Source organism: Psammomys obesus, unplaced genomic scaffold (assembly GCF_907164565.1).
Source record: "Psammomys obesus unplaced genomic scaffold, mPsaObe1.curated_primary_1811, whole genome shotgun sequence".
Classification (NCBI taxonomy): domain Eukaryota; kingdom Metazoa; phylum Chordata; class Mammalia; order Rodentia; family Muridae; genus Psammomys; species Psammomys obesus.
Genome location: NW_026585895.1, coordinates 44,148,735 through 44,173,349, shown reverse-complemented (window position 1 = coordinate 44,173,349; position 24,615 = coordinate 44,148,735). Strand labels below are relative to the sequence as shown.

The window sequence follows — 24,615 nt, the reverse complement described above, 5'->3', positions numbered from 1 at the left end:
CCTCCTGTGTCCACCTCAGAAGTGCTGGCATCACAGGTGTGTGCTACCATATCTTGCTGTTGTGCTGGGAATGGAATCCAGGGCTTTGGGCATGCTGGGTAAGCCCTCTTCCAAGTGAGCTACAAACATGGCCCTTGGCTGGGTCATTTTGGTGATCCTGAGACCACGGTGCCTCTGGCGGTTAGTGTGGCTTGGATTCTGGGTGATGTGTTTGTAGGTCGGCAAACACCTCACAGGCCCAGCCCACAGATCACCTGACTTGAGAATTTCCTATGGATCGTTCATAGGAAGTGCTTTTCAGAAATTATTTTATGTGTATGGGTGCTTTTGCTTACATCTATGTCTGTGCACCACGAGAGTGTGCCTGATGCCTGCAGAGGCCAGAGGAGACCACTGGATCGTCTAGGTCCTCTAGATCTGGATTTCTGAACCATTAATTGTGAGCTGCCAGGTGCATGCTGGGAATTGATTCCAAATCCTCTGGAAGAGCACCCAGTGCTCTTAACCGCTGAGACATCTCTTCTGCCCCTGGAGTGCTGTGCCCGGAGCCTCAAGTGGCTTGCACAGGATTAGGGAATATTCCATAGCTGTTACCACACATAGAAAGAACTAGAAATACAGCCTCCACGCAAATGGAAGGAAGGTGGCTCCCTGTCCCTTTTGGAAGCATACTGAGTTGCTGTTCTTTGGGGAAATTGTATTCCCACCACAGAAGCACATAGGCATTTGAATTGTGATTGGACACACTCCTTATCTCTTGGCCTTGAAATCCGGCTGTCACATCCCAGGATTCTATGGATAGAAGCAAACTTTTTTCCACGATGTTCCCCGTGTAGTCAATAAATACATTTCCAATTTGAAATACATATGGCTTAAAATTACCTCTTTTTTTAAATTTATTTATTTATTGTGCATACAATATCTGCATATATGCCTTCACATCAGAAGAGGATGCCAGATCTCATTATAGATGGTTGTGAGCCACCATGTGGTTGCTGGGAATTGAACTCAGGACCTCTGGGAGAAAAGCCAGTGCTCTTAACCCCTGAGCCATCTCTCCAGCCCACCATCTCGTTTTTAATTTAGCACTTGTTTAACTGTTTTAAACACCTTAGTCCTTAAACACAGTTAATCAGTAAGACAATTCTACCTAGTGACAGCTATTATTCCTTAAAAAACAACAAGAACAACAAAAAAACAACCTGGAAGTTAATGGGGCTCAGAGACGCTGGGACTTTCCCAAGGTCACAGAGCTGCAAAGTGGGTAGCTGGGGACCTGAACTGGTATGTATGCGCTCCCCGTTGGCCTGATGTGTCAGCAGCTGGCAGCCAGCTCTTGCTCTCTTCTGTGTCCTCAGACTCTTTGGCCTCCTAAGACAGGCATGCTCTGGCCACTGCCGACCACTAGGTGTCGCATGGTAGCTTCGGAATCGGTGCCGGGCGTGGGCTGGTCACAGGTGCCATCCCACTGCTGCTCAGCACTCGAGTTTTGACCTGCTCCGTCTCCGACCTGGGCTGGCTCACCCCTACTTAGGTAGCCTGGTCGTCCCCCGTTACCGGGAGGTCACCACATCGATGCCGGAGTTCGTGCGGACATCCGATCACCATAGCCTGTCAGATGCTTGGCTCCTCTTCACGGCCCACCCCCACCCCCGGGCTTCTGCTATTTAACATCCTTTGGTGCCGCTCAGATCCCTGGAGCAAAGTACAGCTGCCCTGAAGAGTCTCACGAGGCTGGAGCTGTCACCCCCATTTCACAGATGACAGAATACATTCAGAGAGAGTAACCCCGGATCATTGGGGGGGGGCTTAGGTGGGGATCTGCTTAGCTGTGCTCCCCCAAGAGTGGAGCATGGCTTCCCTAGGGCTAGCGGTAGGAGAACTGGGGTGGACGTCCCAGGAGGCCGCCAACCCTGGAGAGAAGGCACCGGGTGGGGACTGGGCTGGTCAGGGCTCCAGTCCGAGCTCTGGGGACGCAGGGGCGCCGGCAGTGACTGCTGGCTGCTGATACCCTGTGATGCCCATGTCCCTGGTGTTTTCCCAAGCACATGCCATGGCCCCAACCACAGCAGTTCAGGGCCTTCAGGGCAGAATCCACCCTCACTGACTTGGGCCGGGGGGGGGGGGCTTATTTCGAGAAGGTGCCTTTAAAAGGAGACGCCCTCCACCCCCCATGGAAGAAGAGTCGCTGTTCTGTGGGGCAGTTCGGTGTGTGTGTGTGCGCGCAACATGTGACTATAAGGTTAGACAAAGAGAAGGACTTTTCAGGAAGGGCGCTGGGAGCGGCAGGCACTATTTTCGTTAGAGCAGCTACTCGGGCGGAAAGGTCGGCCTTGAACTGCAGGGACAGTTCTAGAGTTGCAAACATCAGAGACAAAGATCAAGGGCGAAGGGGGAGAGGGAAAAGGCTCCGTTTGGCTGGTGAAGGTGTGGGAAGGGTAGAAGGGAGTCAGGGGCCACGTGGTCCAGGGCCCAATGCCTACTTTTTTTTTTTTTTTTTTTTTTTTTAACTGAGAGCCACAGGGACAGGAGCTGTGTGGTACGGTGGGACCCAGGGAGCAGCAGGGACAGGAGCCCCGGTGAGAGGAGGGGGAGGAACCTTGTTATCTCAGGTATGGATGGAGCAGGTTAGGTTAGGATGAGGCTGGGCGGGAGGACGGAGGCCTGAAGCTTCGGGGTAGGTGAGCCTTTGGGAAAGCGGGAGAAGGCCCGGGAGTCCTGAGAGGCCCCAGGGACTGGACCGCCTGGGAAGAGGCCTTGTGCGCTGAGACCCAGGGTCAGCCTCAGGACCTTGCCCGGAGCTGAGGCCTCCAAAGGGGCTGGTGTCCGAGAGGAGGCGGAGGCGGTGGGCCAGACCCTCCGGGAGGATCCTGCCAGGGGAGAAGCAGTGGGAGGCGGGGCGGAGGGGGAGGGCTGGAGGAGGGGCCGGGCCTCTGTCCACCGCGTCAGTGCTGGTTGGAGGGCAGAAGGGGCGCGGAGCCCGCCGAGCGGAGGGTTCTCACAGGCAGGCAGCCATGGCGCTGGTGGGGCCTGTGTTCTGGGGCTCCAGACGAGAGGTCTACCTCCTGTTGCTGCTGCTACTGCTGCTGCTGCTGGCGACCTGGGTCCCGGCTGGTGAGTGTGGATGAGCTTGGGGTCGGCTCACCCCGGGGCAGACACTGAAGGCCTGGCCTGAGAAAGGGATAGCCAAGCTCCGGCCCCAAAACATGTGGGGATTCTGAGGCTGGGGCGTTCTGGGAGTTTCATGCTGAGGAGTCTATGCAAGTGGGACCAGGAGGATGAGGGCTGTTTGATTTGTGGAAGCCCGTCTGGGGTCCTGGTGTGGTGTGGTTGGTGTGGCGCGGGGCGGTGTGTTTAGGGAAAAGTTGAGAATCTTGGTGTGAGGTGTCCCTTGGCTTAGTGAGAGCTTGTCGGGCCAGGTGGAAGTGAGTGAGCTGAAGAAGTTTCAGAAAGCCCAGGCAAGCACCAAAGAGTCTGCTGGAGTCATGTGTTGAGCTGAAGTTGCCAGGCAGGTGGAAGTTCTGTCTGGGGGGACTGAGTTTAGAGAGTTCTGTCCTCCCTGAACTGGCTGCGAGTTGTCTAGCATGTTCAGCGGGCCTTCCCTGGCAACAGGAAGGTCTGTGTGTGTTCTTGCCCTCATCCTTACCCTCTACGGCTCCTCTGCCTGCATGTGAGGGGCAACCATTAAGAGCTGTGCTGGGTCTTTGGGATGGCTAGGGATTTGGGGTCATGTGTGTGTGTCGCCTGCACAGCCTGTCTCCAGCATTCGGCAACTAGGCTGGAAGGGCTCCCTGAAGCCAGCCCAGGCAACCAGTGCGCTTTTGCCTTTGTCCAAGTGCATTCAGCATTGAGCCTGGAATTCCTACTTGCGGGGAGGGGGGGGGTGTCTGTCTGGAGGACGCTTTGGTTTGGTCACTATGGTTACGAGGGCGGTGGGGAGGGTTGGGTTCCCCAGAAGCTGGTGAACCCTACCAGCGGCATCTCTCTGCCCGTGCACAAAGCCTTTATTGCCTCTTCCTCTAGGGCAGGAGGGAGGATGAGCGCCCTGGGCACAGTGAGGACCCTGTTTTTGTAGGAAGGAAACCAAAGGAAGGTCTGGGAGGGAAGGTACCTTAGGCAAATAAGGATGGAGAAAGCAGGCATGAGGTTCTGGGCTCTTTCCCACCTGTAGTTCCCAGATGCCTGTGACCATGGCACAGATGTGTGGCGTGGACTAGGACACACACTATATCAGAGCAGGTGCCCACAGGCACATGCCAGGTCTCCCCCGTGAACTCCCTGGTAAACTTGCTGATGAGTTTAGTGTGTACGGCCAGGAACATAGCACATGGCTGCGGGTAAGTGTGTACACACTGACATGCGTGCATTCACATTCAGGGTTGTTCACGCACAGGGACTGTGGGCAGGCGTCATATCAGAGGTGCAGAAGGGAGTGCCATGCCGTGCATGTTCCCCCGGAACCCCGACAGGCTCCCAGGAGCCATCCGCCTCATGACTTCTGTGCACAGAGCCCGTCCCTGGGTATCCCTGAAGCTGGACTGGGGGCACGACAAACAACAGAGCGCAGAGCTGACCGAGGGAATGAAGGAATGGAGGCTCCAGGGGCTTTGTGACTTGAAAGCTAATTTCCATCCCAGAGAGGATGAAAGTTCTGGAGGCTCCGGACCACACCCGATATTCACTCCCTCCAGGCCCTGAGCCGGGCCCCCTCCATCCCAGCCACTCCACAGCACGGGATTGCTGGTTGCTATGGAGAGGTTGAGGCATCTTGGAGTACAATGGGACACGTTGGGTTGTCCCCACCCCCCAGCCCTTCCCGAACACCCAGGGAGCACAGTGCACAAAGAGGCAGCCAGGCTTCCCCAAACCTGGCTCCTCCTCCAACTTGGGGGGGGGGCTGTAGGAGAGAAGCAGGGATGCCACTTCTAATCAACGTGGGGTCTGCTGCTCCAGCAAAGGGTTGCTCATGTGTGATCAAGCCAGCCACTGTTAGGAGGAGAGGGTTTAGCCCTCCCAGCAGCCAGTGAAACTGTTTGCAGGACAGGTAAGCAAGACTCAGAGAGGGTTGGCAACTTGTCTAGGGTCCCAAGAGCGGTGTGTGGCAGGGCCAGGACCACAGCAAGGAGATGGTACTCTGGGGGAGGGGGGCGTTGGTTACAGCTCTTCTTTTTCCTCTGTTAAGTGTGGCCATTGTTCATCCCAAGGATCATTTCCAGATTGGGTACACTAATGCTGTGAGTCTGTGATGTAGAAGACGGTCAGCCCCTCCCCAACGTCAAGGCAATTGTATTGTTGTATATTATTATCACTATCGTTATTATTAGTGTGTGTATGTGTGTGCACGCGCGCGCCAATTCAAGTGTGGAGGTCAGAGGACCACTGTGGAGCCGGTTCTCTCTCCTTCCACCTTCACATGGGTTCTGAGGGTCAAACTCAGGTCATCAGAACTCCGTAGTAGTCCTCAAGGAAATTTCAGACGGGAGCACATTAACAGTTACTAGGGAAACTGTTCACGGTGCAAGCGGCAGGTCTGACCCATCCCTGCTCGTCTTCCCCTCATGCACAGCTCTGAGTGCAGGGACTCCAGCGTGCACCAGTGCTGGGCTCTGCGTCTGAACAACCGTGCTCACCACTGCTGTTATTAAAGTAGGCCTTTCGGCTTCGGGGTGAACATCTCTGAAAAGTGTGTCCAAGCTTCTCTGCCTTCTGGGGTGTCTTTGCCTTTTCCTGATGAGTCGGAGTGGGTGTTGAATGTCAGTGACCCTTTACAGCGCCGGACCCCCTGGGGCCCTGTGCTGGCCAGTTTTATGTCAACTTGACACAAGCTAGAGTTATCAGAGAGGAGGGAGTCTCTAGAAGATCGGGCTGTAGGCAAGCCTGTAGGGCTTTTTCTTAATTAGTGATTGGTAGGGGAGGGCTCAGCTCCTGTTGGGGACACACCTGGGTGGTCCTGGGTTCTATAAGAAAGCAGGCTGAGCAAGCCATGGGAAGCCAGCCAGTAAGCAGCAACCTCCATGGCCTCTGCATCAGCTCCTGCCTCCAGGTTCCTGCCCTGTTTAAATTTCTGTCTTGACTTTTTCCAGTGATGAGCAAAGTCACGTGGAAACGTGAGCCATAATATCAACCCTTTCCTCCCCAGTTTGCTTTTGACCATGGTGCTACATCGCAGCAATAGCAGACCTGACTTAGACACAGAGGAGGTGGGTGAACTCAGGTAGAGTAGGAGCTCCTAAGCCAGGCTGAGGTCTGCCACAGCGGCATGCCAGTTGCCACGCTGCTCCTGGTGCTGCGCGCCCAGGCTACCTTGTCTCTTATTTTGCGCCAGTGCTGGGGATGCAACCTGAGACTTTCGCGTAATCTCGGCAAGTGCTGTACCAAGGAGCCACAGAAGATGCCTGGCCCTGGTGATCAGCGCTCACCAGGTGACTGCCGGCAGTCACGCCGTCCGTTTCCCGCCCGCTCTCCTCAGGGTGGGGCGGGGTGCAGGTCGGAGGAAGGGCCAGCATCCTGTGTCTGTGTTTGTTAATCTCTCCTCTGCCAGGTCAGCCCAGGCAGTCTGAGAGGTCAGAAGGGATTTGTAAAGATAAGCAGTGGCCCCTTGTTGCCCTGGCGACAGGCTCCGCCCCTCTGGCTAGGCCCTAGGAGAGCCCCTCCTCTCCCCTGCCCAATCCGCCTCCCTGGCTCGCCGTGAGCAGGTCGGGCCACCCTGGAGTGCAGTGGGACTGGAAGTGAAGAGTCTCTGGGTTGTAAAAAGGCAGATAAAACTGCTGACAGGTATCTATTGAATGAAGGTCCTGGCTGCGCAGGCTCCGCACCTTTCTGCCTCGCTCATCTGGAGATGGCCTTTCTAAGGGTGGGCTGGGCTCCGCCTCCCAGGGATTTCTCAGAGAAGCAGCCCTCTGCCCAGCTCCGGGAGGACCCATAAAGCAGCAAAGCCTCCTTCCCTGTGGCCACTGAAATAGAGGGCCGAGCTCCAGGTTGGGGTGAAGAATTCTTTGGGCCACAGGGATGAGAATCTGTGCTCTGACGGGATTACAGTAGGAGCTGTTGCCCAGTCAGGCGCTTTGTAAGAGAAGTTAGAATCACTCTCCTCTGGGGCCTTTCGGGCCAAGGGTCCCTGACCATCACGGTCAACGCCTTTCAAGGGGGCTCACTGGACATCAAGGCTTCCTACACATCATTTTGGGACTCCTCACGACACTGGATCTGTCTGGTGCTTCAAACCATGCTTTTTCCTGAAGGTCCTCCAACCGCTTCCTACTGCAAGCCCCTAACCATCTTCCCGTCTTCCATCAAATAGTTTTCTCACCCCCCACAGGGTATATCCTGGGTGTGTACTGAGCTTCCCAGTCTGTCCAGTCACGGGCACACAAGCAGAAGGCCCACCCACTGCACGTAAGCCCTCAGAGTGGCTCAGGCCTGGCAGAGGGGCGAGCAGAGGGGCCCCTTGGCCAGAAAGTATCTCAGACTCCAAGACCTGACCCTCTATGTGGCTCTGGTGGGTGCCAGGCCCCGGTGTGGAAAGAAGAACCCTGGACACTGGAGATGGGACTGCACAGCCACATTTCCCCAGGTCCACTGACCCCAGGGCTTGCTGTCCTCCATCTTGCTTGGGCTGCTGAGGGGCACGGGGATCTGGCCAGCAGACGCCCTGCCCCATGGAATGTGGATGACGCCTGACAGGCTGCCAACCTTATCTGGGGGGGCTCTTCATGGAGTGGGGGAGGGGAAGGTGCAGGGCCTGATGCTGCTCACTGCTCAGGTCTGGTTAGTGTCTGCATGACAACTTGTGGTAGGGGGAGGGTAGGTCCTGGAACTCCAGGTGAGGGGTGGAGGGGCTCCTCTCCCTCACAGTTTTATCTGGCACCTGAGGCTTTGAATCCTGTCATCCGAAAGGAGAAGGTTATCCAGTAGACGCATCTCATACAAGGTTTCACAGCTCCTGGCTCTCTGAGCTGGGGTTTGGACTCAGGCCTCTTAGTGACGAGGCTTTCAGGCTGGGATGAAGAGAAGGTATGAGGCTCTCTGAAGTTGCCTGCTAAATCAGCACAGGGTGCTCCAAGTACAGACCCTGGGCAGGCGTAGAGTGAGTGGGTCAAAGTCACCGTGCCTGCTTTGTTTCAGGTACCTATGCCAGGTTTTTGCTTACAGAGGATGAAATGAGTGCTGGAGAGCCTCTGGAGGTCCCCAGGCAAGCGGGCAAGGAGGAGGGACCAGGATGGGTAGGGGTGAGAAGGCTGAGCCAGGCCCTGCCTTTGAAGTCGTCCATTCTTTCTCAGGGGCTGAGGTCGGACATCTCAGGTTTCAGACAGGGATGGAGTTACCAGACCCCCAGCGGGGGATTAAGGAGGATAGAAGCTGTCCCCTCCTCTGTCTCCTCCACCCCTCTTGAGGCTGCTGTGGGGACACAGGCCTACCCGACTGGAAAGGCCTGGCGAGCTCCTCCCAAGAGCAATGGCAACAACCTGTCTTTGCCATCTTTTCCCTGTGACTTGCTCTGTGATGCCAGCAAGTCTTCACTTTCTTTAGCCTCTAGTTCTTTTCTGTAAAGAGAACCTAGGACAGCCCAAGCCTCTTAGGGGTGCTGCTGCAGGGGGCGACCACTTGGGTAGTACCTGTTTGCAATACAGTCACTCATTCTGTCCACTCCCTCTGCTCTATAGATACCACTAAAACCTTCCTCAGGGCCTCGGGCTGTAGCTCAGCCCACAGAATGGGCTGCCTTCCACCAAGGAGGCCTTGGGTTTGATTCCCCAACATTCCATAAACCTGGACTGGTAGTGTATACCTCTAGTCCCAGCACTTGGGAGGTGGGGGCAGGAAGAGCACAAGTTTAAGGTCATCCTTGGATATATAGCAAGTTCCAGGCCAGCTTGGAACAGTCCTTCTCAAAGTAAGCACAAAATAAGTAAATAAAGCCACCTCAGTTCCAACTGTAGATATCAGCTGTTTGTGACCAGCATGTTGCTCCCTGGGTGTGCACGCGGGCTCTTGAACATGGACAGACCTGTGTTGCTTAGGTTTGTGGCTAATGGTGGGGGAAGGGTGTTATCATGCATACCACGCCCACATTGCCAAATTGGTCTCTCTCTCTCTCTCTCACAGGACTGGTTCCTTCAGAGGCCCCAAGTGTCTGTGCCTCAGACCCGTGTGCCTCAGGGACTGAGTGCCAGGCTACAGGAAGTGGTGGCTACACCTGTGAGCCCTTAGAGCTCAGAGGCTGTGCCACTCAACCATGCCACCACGGTGCACTGTGTGTGCCCCAGGGTCCAGATCCTAACGGCTTCCGCTGCTACTGTGTGCCTGGCTTCCAGGGTCCCCGCTGCGAGCTGGACATCGATGAGTGTGCATCCCGGCCGTGCCGCCACGGGGCCACCTGCCGAAACCTGGCAGATCGCTTTGAGTGCCACTGCCCCCTGGGCTATGCAGGTAATGGTACCGGTCACCTTGGAGGGGCTGGACCATGAAGCCCATCAGCTATTCATAGTGTGAGCATGCCCGTTAGGCTTTGGCTGAAGTCCGGAGTTGTCGCAGGCTGGCTGGCAGCTTTGGTGCCCACCCTTGGACTGGCTGCACAACTGATGTTTCTTGGGTTAACTTGGCAGAGGGCATCATGCGTGTACGTTTGGGTGTTAGTGTGGGGCCTGGCATGTATCAGACACTTGACAAATATTGCTTTTGTTTCTGCCATAAAACTGAGTTTGGTCCCAGCTGGAGGCAGGGAATGACTCAGGCGTCCCTTGCAGAGTACACCTGCCTGGTTTGGCTTTCATGAGGATGCTCAGATGGTAGCTGTAGCATTTCCTCAGTCTAGACCCCTGTGGAGCTGCCGCAGACCCTGTGTGGCTCATCTGATGGTTCCTGGTATGGCTCAGGGTCCTCCAGGCATCCTGAATTCTGGCAGTGACCCGCTGGGATCCTTTCCTGTTTGTGACGGGGATGTGTCCCTAGCCATTCTTGTTGCCTAGAGTGGAATCACATGGACACAGGTGCTTGGAACCATGTCTGTGGGACATCTCACCCCAGTCCCTTCCTGCTCCCACAGCTGCTTTCCAGAGTTGCCTAATGTTAAGAGGGAGGGGACAGCTGGGGACAGGTCTTCAAAGGATGTTTAATTTATCACAGTCTAGAGTTGGCAGTAAAGCCACTGGAGTCTCCATCATCCCTGAATTTAGACACCATGCCTAAACTCGAGGGCAGTTTGAAGTCCCCCCTGGGCAAATGGTACCGACTGGAGGCTGTGTTCCAGGAAGGACATAGAGGGCTGAAATGGTACCCAACTCAGAGTGGGCTAAGACACTGGGTCCCTACGTCTTTCCCCTCTCAGTGTCCGAATATTTGTGGCAGTGAGAGTGTGGGTCCCAGCTCTCTGCATATGGATGGTAGCTCTAAGGGCCTGCCTCTGAGCACCTGCTCATATCCTATCTGAGCATGCTTCTGTGAGAATCCTGTGTGTCTGTCAGCAGGTATGTGAGCCCTGTCTGAGCGGGACTCTGGCGAATGTGATGTGAGCAGGCAGCTTTGAGTGACTCATCTCTCTCCTGCTTGGGTGGGGGAGCTGGGATTCCAGTCAGCCTGGGCCTGGCTCTCCCTGGCACAGAGGGTGGGAGTGGGGCTGGAGGGTCATGGGAAGGAGGAGTCCCGATGGGCTGGGAAGTAGGGAGGCCTCCAGCTGGAGTCAGCTGGTCCCAGAGCCCTCATGACAAAACCTTACTAGGTAGCAGGGGAAAGGCCTCGGAGATCCACACTGGCAGAAGGAGCCTATCCATTCCCACACCCGGAGACCCTTCCTCCATCTCCCTCTGGCTCCCTTGATCTCCTCTCCTATCCTGGGGAAGGCTAACGTGTACTCAGGGTTTCCCCAGGGGCACGGGAAATCCTAGGTGGAACCAGAGGCTTCCATTTTGAAAGTCAAGACAGGCTAGGAATTGGTGACCAGTGTGTCCTGTCCTGCCCCTCTTTTGTGCCTTTCCTCACATCCTTCTCAAAGCCACCAGCAACTGTTCTGAACTGCACGGCCGAACTGCTGTGGTTAATTACATAACAAGAAGCACCTAAAGAAAGGAACGGTGTGCTTCGGGTCTCGTGGAGATGCTATCATAGCATGGACAGCATGGCCGAAGCAGCGTGAGCCTTCTGGTCTCACTGTATGTATCCCCAGGCGCTGGCGCTCTGCTTGCTTTCTCCAGTTTTTTTTTTTTTCACACCTTTCTCCCCCCTCCCATTTTTTTAAAATTTATTTTTATTTTTATTTTCTTATTAAATCCAGGATCCCAGTCCTCGGGAGGGTGCTCCCCAGATTCAGGGTGGAGCTTCCTACTTCAGTTGAACCCTCCTGTAAACTCCCTTACAGATACAGTCAGAGGTGTGTCTCCCAGAGGATTTCAAATCTGGCCAAGGTGACCACAAAGATGGACAATTATTATCCCTACCAAGAACCTAATGGTTTTTTTTTTTATTAATTTTAATTTTATTTTTCTGTATGTGTATGTCATGTGTATGCGGGGACTGGAGTGAGGGAACGCAGGAGTGCTATCTGAGCACCCTCTTGAAAGCCCGACCAGGCAGGTCTGCTCTGCCAGGGCAGGTGTGAACCGCTTAATGTGGGCGCTGGGAAGGGAACGCGGTCCTCTGGAAGGGCAGGAAGCACTCTCCGCGGCCCAGCTCTCTCCAGGCTCAAAGCCTGACCACTCTTGGTGAGCAGGGACCCAGTTGGGCTCTAGTACCTGATGCTCTCATGCCTCTCACCTCCTCCACTCTCCCCAGGTTCTGTCTTTTCTCCATCTGTCCTCCAGGGTATTGTGCCTCTGCCTCAAGAGGGGTGCCACCAACTGTCACCTTTAGCCCTATCTCAAAAATCTGTTTCTGAAGAAGCCCCCCCCCCCCCCCCGCCGCTGCCCAACCCATCCCCAGCTCCTCAGAACAGACTCCTGGAGCCAGACTCCCTCACAGGATCCAGATGTGTGTGTCTCTCTCTCTTGTTGAGGCCATCACTACTAAAGAGCAGTCTTTTCCAGGCCTACCCCCACTCTGAGGCCAGCCTCACACCCGCCTCCCTGAATCTACAGCAGCATCTCCTTTGAATGCGCGAGCCACAGGCTTTTGGGTAACTGGAGCAGATTGGGGCTGCTGGTTGGGCCCTTATCGTCCCTCTAGACGTGGTCCCGTGTCTCCCATCCCTGTCCAGGGGTGACCTGCGAGGCTGAGGTGGACGAGTGCTTGTCAGAGCCGTGCCTGCACGGAGGCTCGTGCCTGGACGGAGTGGGCTCCTACCGCTGCGTGTGCGCGCCAGGGTACGCCGGTGCCAGCTGCCAGCTGGACGTGGACGAGTGCCAGAGCCAGCCTTGCGCTCACGGTGGTGTGTGTCACGACCTGGTCAACGGGTGAGCCCTCAGCGGGGTGCCCTGGCTGCGGGGAGGTGGGCTTTGGGGAGAAGGGCAGGCGCTCAGCTTCCGCCCCGCCCACGCCAGGTTCCGGTGCGACTGCTCGGACACGGGTTACGAGGGCGCGCGCTGCGAGCAGGAGGTGCTGGAGTGCGCCTCTGCGCCCTGCGCGCACAACGCGTCCTGCCTCGACGGCCTCCGGAGCTTCCGCTGCCTCTGCTGGCCGGGTGCGTGCGCGCTTGCGCTTCTGTCTCTGTCTGTGTCTCTCTTTGTGTATGTGTGTTTGTGTGTTGGGGGAGGAAGGGGAGAGCCGCAGGCCGATGTGGCGGGTGTGAAGCCCAGTGCAGCATGAGGACAGTCTGGGCCCTTTGAGACTTGCACGCGCAAGCAACTTGCGTGAGTCACAGTTTCCCGATTTGCAGTCAGGGTTGAAAATAGTGCAGCGAGAAGGCGTGATGTGCGTGGCACACAGGAGGTGTGTCTGAGTGTTAGTATATAGTATTCTTAACAATCTGTATGTGGCCGTTACTAGCCCCTACTGTCCCTCTGTTAGCATCCGCGTCCTGCGCTTATGCCCCCATCCGGCCCTGGGTTGGCTTGGGTCATGGAGGGGAGCTGACTGGACGCCTGTGTTTCCTGATGTCTCCACGCGCGCCCCAGGCTTCAGCGGAGAGCGTTGCGAAGTGGATGAGGATGAGTGCGCCTCGGATCCCTGTCAGAACGGGGGGCGGTGCTTGCAGCGCTCCGACCCAACCTTGTATGGGGGTGCCCAGGCCGCCTTCCCGGGAGCCTTTAGCTTCAGCCACGCCGCTGGCTTCCTTTGCAGCTGCCCTCTGGGCTTTGCCGGTGAGTTACCTGCTGGAGAAACCCTCAGCCAGGGTCCAGGACCCCAAGGATGGACCCAGCCTGGCCAGTACGCTGCCTGAGTCCATGCCCCTCCCCTTTCTCTCTGGGTCTCAGTCTCCCAAGTTGTAAAATGGACCCATTTGGTTTTGGTCTGGCTGTGAGGGTGCAGGCAGCGGCCACAGCTGGGTCTTTTATTTTTATTTTTATTTTTTAACAGGGGATGACTGCAGCGTGGATGTGAACGAATGTGCCTCAGGGCCGTGCCTTAACGGTGGCAGCTGCCAGGACCTGCCCAATGGTTTTCGGTGCGACTGCCGGGATGCATACACAGGTGCCCAGCTGGGGTGGGTCTGGCATGGAGGTGATAGGGTCCCTTCTGGCTGAATGTGGAAATGAGGCCAGAGTTGGGTGTGTGGGCACAGGTGACAGCTGGGTGGGGCGCGCTGAGCTGGAACCCCAGCTTTGTAAGCTGAAGGGCAAGGGCTGGTCAGTTTGAGCACAGTCAGGAGGGAAGCATGCAGAGGGTGGTACCAAGGCTGCCAGGTCATCCTCTGCCCTGGCGAATACTGGCTGGTGACGTCAGCCCTGTAGATACTGTCTGCCGAGCCAGGACCAGCTTGGGGGACAAGGTGCTGATCCAAGAGAGGGATCTGGACCAGGTCAGAATTGGAGTTCATGTATGGATGTCTGGTGGCTGGGGCTGCAGGCTTTCTGGGAGAACCAGCATAATGATGACAGGAGGTTGGACCTGAATCCTGCTATCAAACCCAAGGGGGGCCGAGCCTCAGCCAAGGCAGAAGAGAGGTGGAACTGTGCCCAAGCGCATGCCCTCATGGGGCCATGCTTTGGCTCTGGGGGCTGGGCCTGCCTTTCGTGGCGGGAGTGAGTGTGAAAGTTCTCTCTGCAGAAACACCTGGGAACTTGACACAGGCTTCCCCTCTCTAGTGTCCCTACCCCCACTGGAATGCGGGCAGCACTCCCCCACACGCAGGCATTCCTGCCTAGCACACAGCATGAGCCCTTCTCCCTGCAGGTTTCTGGAGGCAAGTTCCTTTGCTCCGGAAGGCGGTGAGATATATTCCCTCCCTCCTATCTTGGCTGCTCAGAGATTTTGGGGCTCAATGCTCCCCATGTTGGTGGCCCATGCCCTATCCACTCTAACTACTGCTTGAGGGCTCCCTCCCGCACCCTCTCCCAACGGCCCACCCCTCCATAGTCTCACAAGGATGGATTTACCATCCCCATCTCATGGAGCCTGGAGAGGGGTGTCATATACTGTCTCTATGGGAACCTAGCTCCTTCCAGTTAAACAGTTAGCAGGTGACAGGGAGGGAGGCCTCTGAGTTCAGAGTCCCGGGGGAGAGATCCTAGCTGTGAGGCTGGGCAGAGAGCCCAGCCTCCCTTGAGACACCAGAAGGCTCTGGTCAGGGAGGTCAGCCTGGCATTCCTGAAGTGGCTCAGAAGGAGGCAGGCAGGCCGGCCTGGGAGCCCTGCCCCTGAGCTTTGGTGCATCTGTAGGTGCAATGGGGCTGTGGGTACTGGGCCCCTTTCTGTGGCTCCTAGCAGGTAGGAGGACTGGGGCCTCCGGAAGGAAGAGTTTACAGCAGGTGCCTGGAGATTCTGGGAGGAGGCTGTGCGTGCTGACTGATCCCCACTGACTCCTCTGGGGCTGGGTCTCCAGGGCTGAGGTGTTGGGATGAAGACAGCCTCCGCTTGTGCTGTGGAGACTCTGGCTGGACTGGGATTGCCGTGGAGGGGGAAAAGGGTGGCACCTTCCTGGGCAGCATGTGGACCCTCGGGCCAACCTTAGGACGGAGGGACTGAAGAGCTCTCAGGTGCTCAATGGCTGTCCATGTCCGTAAAGGCTACATCAAGCCCTTTCCGTGGGTACCAAGGGCAGGTTCAGGCTCCAGAGGGATATCGCAGCTGAGGAAACATACTCTTAACACAGGGTTCTGGAGCGCTCTGAGTGATGCTGTGGTGGGGTAGCCTGGGTTAGGTGCCAGGGAAAGTGTGGCCCCTCTGTGGGCCATGCAGGGTGAGGAGGAGTTTGAAAATGGTAAGGGAAGTTGAGGCAGGACTTCCCAGGAAACAGAGCAATAGCAAGTTCAAGGCTTTCAGGGGGCAAGGTTGAGGCTTGAAAGCCTGCTAGAGCCTAGCCTATGCTACTCTTGAATACCATGGTGAGTGGCTGGGTCATATTCAGCAAAAGAGTATAGCCAGGTGACACCTGGGGGAAAGACCTCTGGTTACTCTGGAGATGGGTGGGGAGGGGCTTGGGAAGGCAGCTGACCTGGAGGCTGGCAAGGCAAGGGGCATGGTGTGGGAAAAGAGGTGGAGCCAGGGAGTGCTGGGGGAGTCAAACCCACAGGGCAGGGAGACTTATCAGACATGGCCAGCGAAGGGAACCCCGGTGAGGGGGGGACGACCTGGCGTGTAGGTGCCGAGGTCAGCATCACCAAGAGGCACGCACGGTTGGAGAATGTGGCTCTGCTAGGGTGTACTGATCCCTGGCTGGTCTCTCCGCCTTAGGTCTGACATGCCAGGAAGATATGGACGAATGCCAGTCGGAACCATGCCTGCATGGTGGGACCTGCAGCGACACTGTAGCAGGCTACACCTGCCAGTGCCCGGAGGCCTGGGGTGGGCATGACTGTTCTGTGCAGCTCACCGGATGCCAGGGCCACGCCTGCCCATGGAATGCCACCTGCAACCCCACCTTCAGGTCTGGGCTCCACAGTTATTCCTGCCGCTGCCCGCCTGGGACCCACGGGCCTCTCTGTGGCCAGAATACCACCTTCTCGATTGTGTCCGGGAGCTCTGTGTGGGGATTGGTGCCAGCTGGTGCCGCCTTGGCTGTGGCACTGAGGTTTCGTACCACGCTGCCTTCTGGGGCCCTGGCCACCCTCAAGGACACGCAGGAAAGCTTGGAGCTGTTCCTGGCGGGGGCCACGCTCCAAGCCACGTTCCGGAGACACGGTACTGTTGTGGTTGTCCTTCCACTGCCTGGCCTGGCCTTAAATGATGGCCACTGGCACCAGGTGGAGGTGGCGCTCCGCCTCAGAACCCTGGAGCTGCGGCTCTGGCATGCCGAATGCCCTGGCCAGCTCTGTGTGGCCTCTGGTCCTGTGGCGACAGGTCCCACGGCCTCGGTGGTCTCTGGACCTCCGGGACCCTACTCCATCCATCTGGGTGGCTGGGCCTTTGCAGGCTGCTTCCAGGATGTACATGTGGACGGGCACCTTCTGCTGCCCGAGGAGCTCAACGGAAATGTACTCCTGGGTTGCGAGCACAGGGAACTGTGCCAACCTCTGCCCTGCGCCCATGGAGGGGCCTGCGTGGATCTGTGGACTCACTTCCATTGTGACTGCCCGCGACCTTACCACGGGTCCACGTGCGCTGATGGTGAGGGGTCAGCAGGTGGGGGAGGTCACATTAATGCCGGGCCCCTAAGCCTGCTGGCTTCACCCCAGTACCATCTCTCTCTACAGAGGTTCCCGCAGCCACCTTCGGCTTGGGTGGCACCAGGAGCTCAGTCTCCTTCCTGCTCCACCAGCTAGGCCCAAACCTCACTGTGTCCTTTTTCCTCCGCACCCGTGAACCTGCTGGCCTGCTGCTTCAGTTTGCCAATGATTCAGTTGCTAGCCTGACTGTGTCCCTGAACGAGGGCCAGATCCAGACTGAGGTGACGGGTCGGCCTGCCGTGCTCCTCCCCGGGCGCCGGGATGATGGGCTCCGCCACTTGGTCATGCTCAGCTTTGGGCCTGACCAGCTGCAGGCCCTGGGCCAGCGGCTGTATGTGGGCGGGAGGCTCCCCCCGAATGACATCCGGCCCTGGGGTGGGCCCTTCCGAGGCTGTCTCCAGGACCTACAACTCAACGGCCTCCGCCTCCCCTTCTTCTCTTCGCCGATGGAGAACTCAAGTTGGCCCGGTGAGCTGGATGCTGCTCAGTCCTCCAACCTCACCCGGGGCTGTGTCTCTGAGGACATGTGCAATGTGAGTGCCCGGGAGAGGCTCTTCACTACTATCTGTGCTGCCCAGGGTAAACTGAGGCTCAGGATAGCCACGGGAGCTGCTCACATTCCTGTCACTAGAATGGCAAAGCGGGAGCATACCATGTCCTCCCCGTCCAGTTCTTTCCTCCCCGAGGTCCCATGATCTCCTGTGTAGCAGTTGCAGAGGGCAGCCTTACCTAAACAAAGGCCTGGACCTCAGCCTTTCTCTACCTGCCGCTTGTGGGAAATTGGCGTGGGGGATCGTGAGCAGCACCTAGAATGGCCAATCTAGCGCCGCCTCGGCTGGCCTCTTTACTGGGTGGGCCCCTCAAACAAGCAGCTTCCCCTCTCTGCGCCTAGCTCCTCATCTGTAATGTAGGGGTGATGGCAAACTTCCCTGACTTTGGGATGGGGTAGGTGGTCTTGGGAGGGGGTGCTGCTTTCACGCCGGGTTTCCTGACTCTTCCACAGCCCAATCCCTGTTCCAATGGTGGGATTTGCCACGCCGCCTGGAATGACTTCCGCTGCAGCTGCTCTGACAACTTCACAGGGCCCACCTGTGCCCGGCAGCGGTGGTGCCCCCGGCAGCCTTGCCCGCCGCCTGCCACCTGTGAGGAGGTTCCAGATGGCTTCGTGTGTGAGTTTGTGGCCCGGGTGCTGGATACCAAAGCTGATCAGATCCCTTAGGGTTTATGGGATGTTGGGCTGTGGAGCAGGGATGCCAGCAGCTCCGATATAGTGGGCCATTGCCCTCTGCGGGACAGAGACTCTTGGGGGAGGTGGGCATATACTTGGGTTTCCAAGGCCTTTTCAAGGAAGCCACAGGGGAAGACCACCAGGAAGGGGGTGACATGTGTGAGGCTTTGCCATTCCTAGGGACATCTGGAACACAAGATGAGGAAAATACTGCAGGCCACGGATTGAGAAGTTGGTAGGGGATTTGGAGCCCAGGCCAGGCAGGCCAGAGACCAAGGGGTCTCACATTGCTCAGGCTAGCCCTGAACTCAGTCTGTAGCAAAGGATGATCTTGATTTGAATCTGTGATCCTCCTGCCTCAACTCCCCCAGTTAAGGAACCACAGCTGTGGGCCCCTACATCCAATTTGTGGGGTGCCAGGGATGGAACCCAGGGCCTCCTACGCGCTAGGCGTTCTACCAACCGAGCTACATTGCCAGCTGAGGGCTGTAAAGGGGAGAAGGGCGTGACTGGACCTGCAGCTGTGTGTGGTGAAGAGCGAGCCTCCTTCAGGGAGGAGAGGCGCAGGCTGGATTTACTAGCAGTTAATATCGTTAACATGTGTGGGTCCTTTAAGGTAGCAGGTATTGTGGTCTCCTTAGGATTGTCCTGGAACTGATTCCCTCCAGGTGGAGAATGCATAAGGGGTGGAAGAGGGAGCTGCAGTGTATGAGATCAGGTGACAGGTGGGTGCCTGCCCTGGCCAGCAGCTGTGGACCGTGGACCCTGCTACCTGGACGCCTGGGTATGGGGTGGTGTAGAAGGCTGGAGGTTCACTTCCCAGCGGCCCTAACTCTCTCTCTGCAGGTGTGGCGGAGACCACATTCCGTGAGGATTCTCCTGCTGTGTTCAGTGGCCACAATGTGTCCTCAGCACACACACTCGGCGACCTCAGCCTGGCCTTCCGAACGCGAGACCCTGAGGCTGGGCTGTTGCGCGCCACGGGCCCCGGCTCCAGGATCTGCCTGGCGGTGCGCAATGGCTCACTGGCAGTGGAGGTGGCGGGCTCTGTGCTGCCCGCGCCGGGGCCACACGTGGCCGACGGAGTTTGGCATCGCGTGCGCCTGGCCCGGGAGTTCCCACAGGCCCCCGCCTCGCGCTGGCTGCTCTGGCTGGACGGCGAGGTGACACCCGTGGCTTTGCAAGGCATGGGCGGCGATCTGGGCTTTCTGCAGGGCCGGGACGCTGCGCGCTTGCTGCTGGCTGAGAACTTCACGGGCTGCCTGGGCCGCGTGGCGCTGGGCGGCCTCCCGTTACCCTTGGCGCCGCCGCGGACAGGCGAGGTGCCCGGGGCGCGCCAGCACTTCGTGGCCTGGCCCGGGGCTCCGGCCGTGCGCCTCGGCTGCAGCGGAGCGCCTGTGTGCGCGCCCTCGCCATGCCTGCACGGCGGCGCCTGCCACGATCTCTTCGATCTCTTCTCCTGCTCCTGCGGCCCCGCCTGGGAAGGACCCCGCTGCGAGGTCCGCGCCGACCAGTGTCGCTCGGCGCCTTGTGTCCGGGGTCAATGCCTCGCGCACCCTGATGGCCGTTTCGAGTGCCGCTGCCCTCCGGGCTTCTCGGGACCGCGCTGCAGGTGCGGGTGACAGGGAACCCAAATACAGGTTAAAATACTCTGCTAAATTTGAGTTTCAGAACAACAGTGTGGGTTGGGGAGGGCATGGTTTTGGAGCTTTGCAGCAAGCTGCCCTTAGTGACATTGCTTCTCTGTGCTGATATCACCAGGGCCAGAGTCTTTGCAACTCCCCCGTTTCCTTCTGAGTCCAGAGCTGTCTAGCTCCGGTCTTGCTCTCCTCTCTCCTCAAGTTTAGGAACTGTTTCGCCCTGTGCTGGGCCTGCCCTTTCATTTCAGCTCTTGTGGGGACAGGCAGAGCGACAACCCTGTATTTCTTTGCATCGTGGGGAGGGGTGTGGAAGATGCGACTGCATTCCCCAGGTGGAGGCTCGCCAGCTCCTAACACCTCATCTGGCCTTGCATTTCTCTGCAGCTTGCGTATCTTGCCTCAGGGATGTACCCTCAACTCCACCTGCAAGGATGGCACCCCTTGTGAGGCTGGCCCTTTAGGCACCAACTGCAGTTGCCAGGAAGGCCTTGTTGGCTTGAGGTGGGTCTGGGGACCAGGGCCCGGGACATTGACTGGGAGCTTGCTTGCCCTTGGTATTTCCAGCCTGCGCAAGGGAAATGGGGTCCCCCTTGTCTTGTCCCTCATTGACATCTGTGCCAGATGACTCACCAATGTTACTTGGCAATTCTGGGACTTCCAATACCATCATCTGTTAGGCAGATGCCAGCTGGGCAGTAGTTGTCTCTCCAGTTGTCCATCTTTTCTTTTTTCTTCCCTCCCTCCTTTCCTTTCTTTTTGTTTTGTTGTTTGTTTTTCCAGACAGGGTTTCATTATGTAGCTGGCTGTCCTGGAACGCACTCTGTAGACCAGGCTGGCATCAAACTCAAGAGATTCACCTGCCTCTGCCTCCCAAGTGCTGGGATTAAAGGTGTGTCCCACCACTGCTGGACCCACCCAATTTCTTAAAGCCCTTTGGTCCCCAGTGGACATGGCCAAAAATGCAACTTCTGAACCTCCAGGAGGTGCAGTCGGCATCCCTGCCCTGCCCTACACCCTGACCCTCCTGCCTCCGTTCTCAGTGGAGTAGGAACCCTGAGCCCAAGGGGACCGAAAAGGTGATGGAAATCACCTTCAGCTCTGGTCCCCTGGCAGGGCTGAGCCAAGCAGGAACAGTGGCTGATAAGCTTTGGTGGGTGGCGGCGGGGAGTATCTAGGAGGATGGGAGGCGGCAGTGGGTGGAAGAAGTTAGCTTCCTCAGCCTCTGTCTTTTCCAGATGTCCGAATCTTGACCTGTCCTGTGGAGCCAGCCCGTGCTTGAATGGGGGCACCTGCCGGGCCACCAGTGGCATATTTGAATGTACTTGCAGTGCAGGATTCTCCGGCCAGTTCTGTGAAGTGGTGGTGAGTGGTACCGAGGGGTGGGCTGCCAGGCCTGTTTAGACCTTAGCAAGAGGACAGTGGGTAGGGAGGGTGTGGTCCTTGTGGTCTTGACACTGCACGGACTCTGCTGAGGGTGGGGAGAGGACACTCAGGCCCCTTCCAGGACCTCGTGTAGGGGGTATTTGCACCTCAGGGAGAGCTTGGGGAGCATCAGGCATCAGGAGCTTCCTGCTGGTATCCAGGGTAGTGGCAGTGGGGACAGGTTCCAAGTGTGCTCTGGGACCAGCCTCTGAGCCCACAGGAACACGCGGCCTGTAGTCAGTCTCCTTGGGTTCCAGAGCCTAGTTTCTGAAACAAATCAGGCTTGGGCACTGCAGGTATCCTTGGCCCCAAGGAGGCTTGGCTGACAAGGCATGGGCCTGTGGGGACTAGCACTGAGCCTTGGAGAGGCTCTGAGGCCGACAGTGGGTACTGACATGAGTTTTCAGAAAGGGCAGTCTGGGGAGGCTCCCGGCAGGCTGGCTGTTAGCCAGGAGTCCCTTCTGCTTCTGGAGAGGGGTTCCTTTCAAGGTGAACTATATAGGCTTTGCCTCCCCACCTTCCCACCAGACCCCACTACACACACCAGGGGAAGGAAATGGCTTTACAGCTCCAGCTGAAGTGCTGGAGAGGGGGAAGCTATGAACTTTATAGCTTTGGGGCCCCTTCTTGAGGGCTGAAGACTCAGAATGGGGCAGCAAGTGACAGACAGGATGTAGGGGAAAGAGCCTGGTCTCAGGGCTGCTCTGGCCCTGATTCCGGGACTTGGGGGCTCTAGGCACATAGAATCTTCAATGGGAGCACCATGGGGCCCTATGAGTGGGAAAGGGAAATGCTGCCCTCACTCCCAAACCAGGCTGTCAGAGAACCCCTCGCAAGCAGGCAGGCCGTAGGGAATTCTGTCTGTCCTTGCCATTAGTGTGGGCTCAGTTCATTCCGGCCCTGCTTTTTGCTCCTGCTTTCCTTCGGCTGATTGTTGTTGAATTCTGTGTCCCCCTCCCACGCACGGCTGGAATGTCCACTGCCTACCTTCCGAGCCAGGGCTCTGCAGCACTCCCCTGGCACTGGCTTAGACAAGTGGCTTCCTGGCTTCTGCCTGCACATCCCAGGGGCTGCCTGTCTCACTGACTCTGGGACTCCTACTTCTCTGAGTCTTCTCGTCATCCATCTCTTGCAGAAAAGCCTGCCTCCACCCCCGCCATTCCCACTGCTGGAGGTAGCCGTGCCTGCTGCCTGTGCCTGCCTCCTCCTCCTCCTCCTGGGCCTCCTCTCAGGGATCCTGGCTGCCAGAAAGCGCCGCCAGTCTGAGGGCACTTACAGCCCAAGTCAGCAGGAGGTGGCCGGGGCCCGTCTGGAGATGGACAGTGTCCTCAAGGTACCACCAGAGGAGAGACTTATCTAGGCTTGCCTGGCTGCTGGTGCCATGCCCTGAAGGTCACTGCAGGACTCGTACCTGGAGCTTGAAGGAGACTGTTTCCAGAGCTGGAACATCCATTGGATGCGCCCCCATGGTTGGCAGCCCTTGCCCCTGTCCATCACGGACTCAGGAAATGGGGAACAACTCAGGGAAGCAGAAGGGGCTATGAGAGTATGAACTCCTGACCTGCTGGGCTATACAGGGGTTACATGTGAGTGCCCATGGTATGAGAGGTGCGTGAGGGTGTGTGTGAGTGTGTGTATCTGTCTGTCAGAGGGAGAGGAGGGAAGAGCAAGGAGAGGAGAGGGGAGGAGAGGAGAGGGAGAAGGGAGCATGTGCTGGTCTGCAGACTGTAGTGTGTTGTGACAGAGCTTGTGGGCAAGCCCTGTGTATCTACATGACTGTAGTAAGGGCTTCACGTCTGGGGACAACCTGGATGCCTCTGAGACAGGGGCAGCCCCAGGCTGCATGCTCGGTAGCATTGGACAGGACAGAGCTTGCCCTGGCACCTAGACTTTGATCTTGACATCTTGTTCAACTTCTAAGGACAGCCCTTGTCCTGGAGAAGCTGGAAAATGGGGATAGAGTCTTGGCTTCCAGACCAAAAGCCCTTGAGGGCAGATCTGATTGACAGTGCCATGGCCTTGTCTGCAGGGCAGGCCTGCAGGAACCAAGGAGCAGCTGCCCTGAACTGCCCTGCCTGCTGTGGGCATTTGCAGGAGTGGAACGCTCTCTCTGCCTACCTCACAGGGCTATTCTGAGGATCCGATAGACAACTCCAGAGCTTTTAAAACTCCAGTCTGATGGGAAGAACTGGCTGCCCTTTCAGGTTTTGTAAAGTGTCTCGCCTGTCTAGAGTTGAAAGGGCTTCCAGGACCCTGGCAAGGAAACCACAGGTGTACAAGAATGGAGGTGTCATTCTCTGTTCCTGTCCCTTGCAAACTCTCCACCTTGTGGTTCTCCAGCTCAGGCTGCCCTTTTGCTTGCAGTTCCATTGCCAAGGAAGGCCTCAGTTGTGGCCAAACAACAGTGCCCAGCAGATGGCACCGGGTAGTTTCTGCACTGGCGCTCAGGCTGCAGAAGCTGATTACATCCTGTGGATACTCAGTGCCTGACTTCTGATCTCCCCTCCCCCACGGCCCTTTGACTTGAAGATGTGTTCTTATCCTTGTTTGGCGGCGGGTCAGTGCCTCCTTACTGGAGTTGCCATGTGTAAAGGCCAGATGACTTTACACAAGGAAACTGGATGTTTCAAGGTTTCAGTCACTCCTGAAGGCACAGCCTTGAGGGCACCAGGTGCTCAGTAGGAGCTTTGTTATGAGACTATGCTAAGCTAAGAGGGCTGCTTGGTTCTTACTCTGTAGTGTGCCAGCTGTGTCCTTTGGGAGAGGGGAGAGGAACCAGGTTCCTGGGTGAACTGTTGCAGTTGCCAGCTCCTAAGATGTTTCCCGTGGAATGCCAACATATGAAACATTCCAGCTCCACTTCAGCGTCACCAGCGTGGCCTCCTTGTGGTACTCACTTGGAGGCAGGTGCTGTTCTTGCTCAGATCTGGGGAAGGGGTGGAACTTGTTCCTTCCTGGAATCCTGCCCATCTACCCACATGCAATTCCATCCCTGGGAGGGAAGGCGCAAGTGGTCACAGGCTGGAGGACAGTTGCCTCTGCTTCCGCAGAGCAGCTGCTGAAGATGGCGAAGTGCCTGATCAGGTTTCCTGTCCCCCAGAGCCCCTTCAAGGACTCAGGACCACAGCCCTCTCCCCAATTTTATTGACCACACACAGAGTTCGTGGTTGGGTTTGCAAATTCTGCTCGGCGAGTGGACAGATTACAGTGAACATGTACACTGGCCGCAGTGGGCCGTGGGTGTGTGCCACTTCCCAGGCCGCCTGGCACCTTGTCACCCCACTGGCTCATTGGGCTGGGACACGGCCTCATCTCAGGTGGGCCTGGAATTTGCTGGGATGGAGGAAGTGGATCTAAGACCTGTCCAGAATGCCAGGAGGGTTCCCCTGACCCAGGAGAGATCTGCCTCCTAGCAGCTGTGGACATCCCAAGGCAGAGCCCTGGGTAGGGATGCATCTCAGGCCTGGCCTCAGAGAGCCCTGCGCAACCTCCCAGACACAGAGACGGTTCCCTAGAGTGACAGGGCCTCCAGTGACCCCACCCCCCTGTATCCTGGGGTACCTTGAAACCCCGGGGGTAGGCTGTCTGACGGTTCACACATAGGAAATGAGAATCAGGTCAAATGTGCACAA

At 57.2% G+C, this 24,615-nt stretch overlaps 1 protein-coding gene across 1 annotated transcript; it reads left to right on the top strand.

Annotated features, from left to right (window-relative positions):
* Window positions 1–3,014: 3,014 nt before the first annotated feature.
* Crb2 (crumbs cell polarity complex component 2) lies at window positions 3,015–24,585 on the top strand. The gene is made up of 13 exons (XM_055599848.1): window positions 3,015–3,114; window positions 9,106–9,429; window positions 12,188–12,383; window positions 12,471–12,610; window positions 13,044–13,229; window positions 13,447–13,560; window positions 15,762–16,634; window positions 16,721–17,226; window positions 17,697–17,862; window positions 18,768–19,533; window positions 19,946–20,062; window positions 20,797–20,923; window positions 22,119–24,585. Exons 1-13 carry the CDS (start codon window positions 3,015–3,017, stop codon window positions 22,341–22,343), a joined length of 3,840 nt encoding a protein of 1,279 aa, XP_055455823.1. The 3' UTR covers window positions 22,344–24,585.
* The last annotated feature ends 30 nt before the right edge of the window (window positions 24,586–24,615 follow it).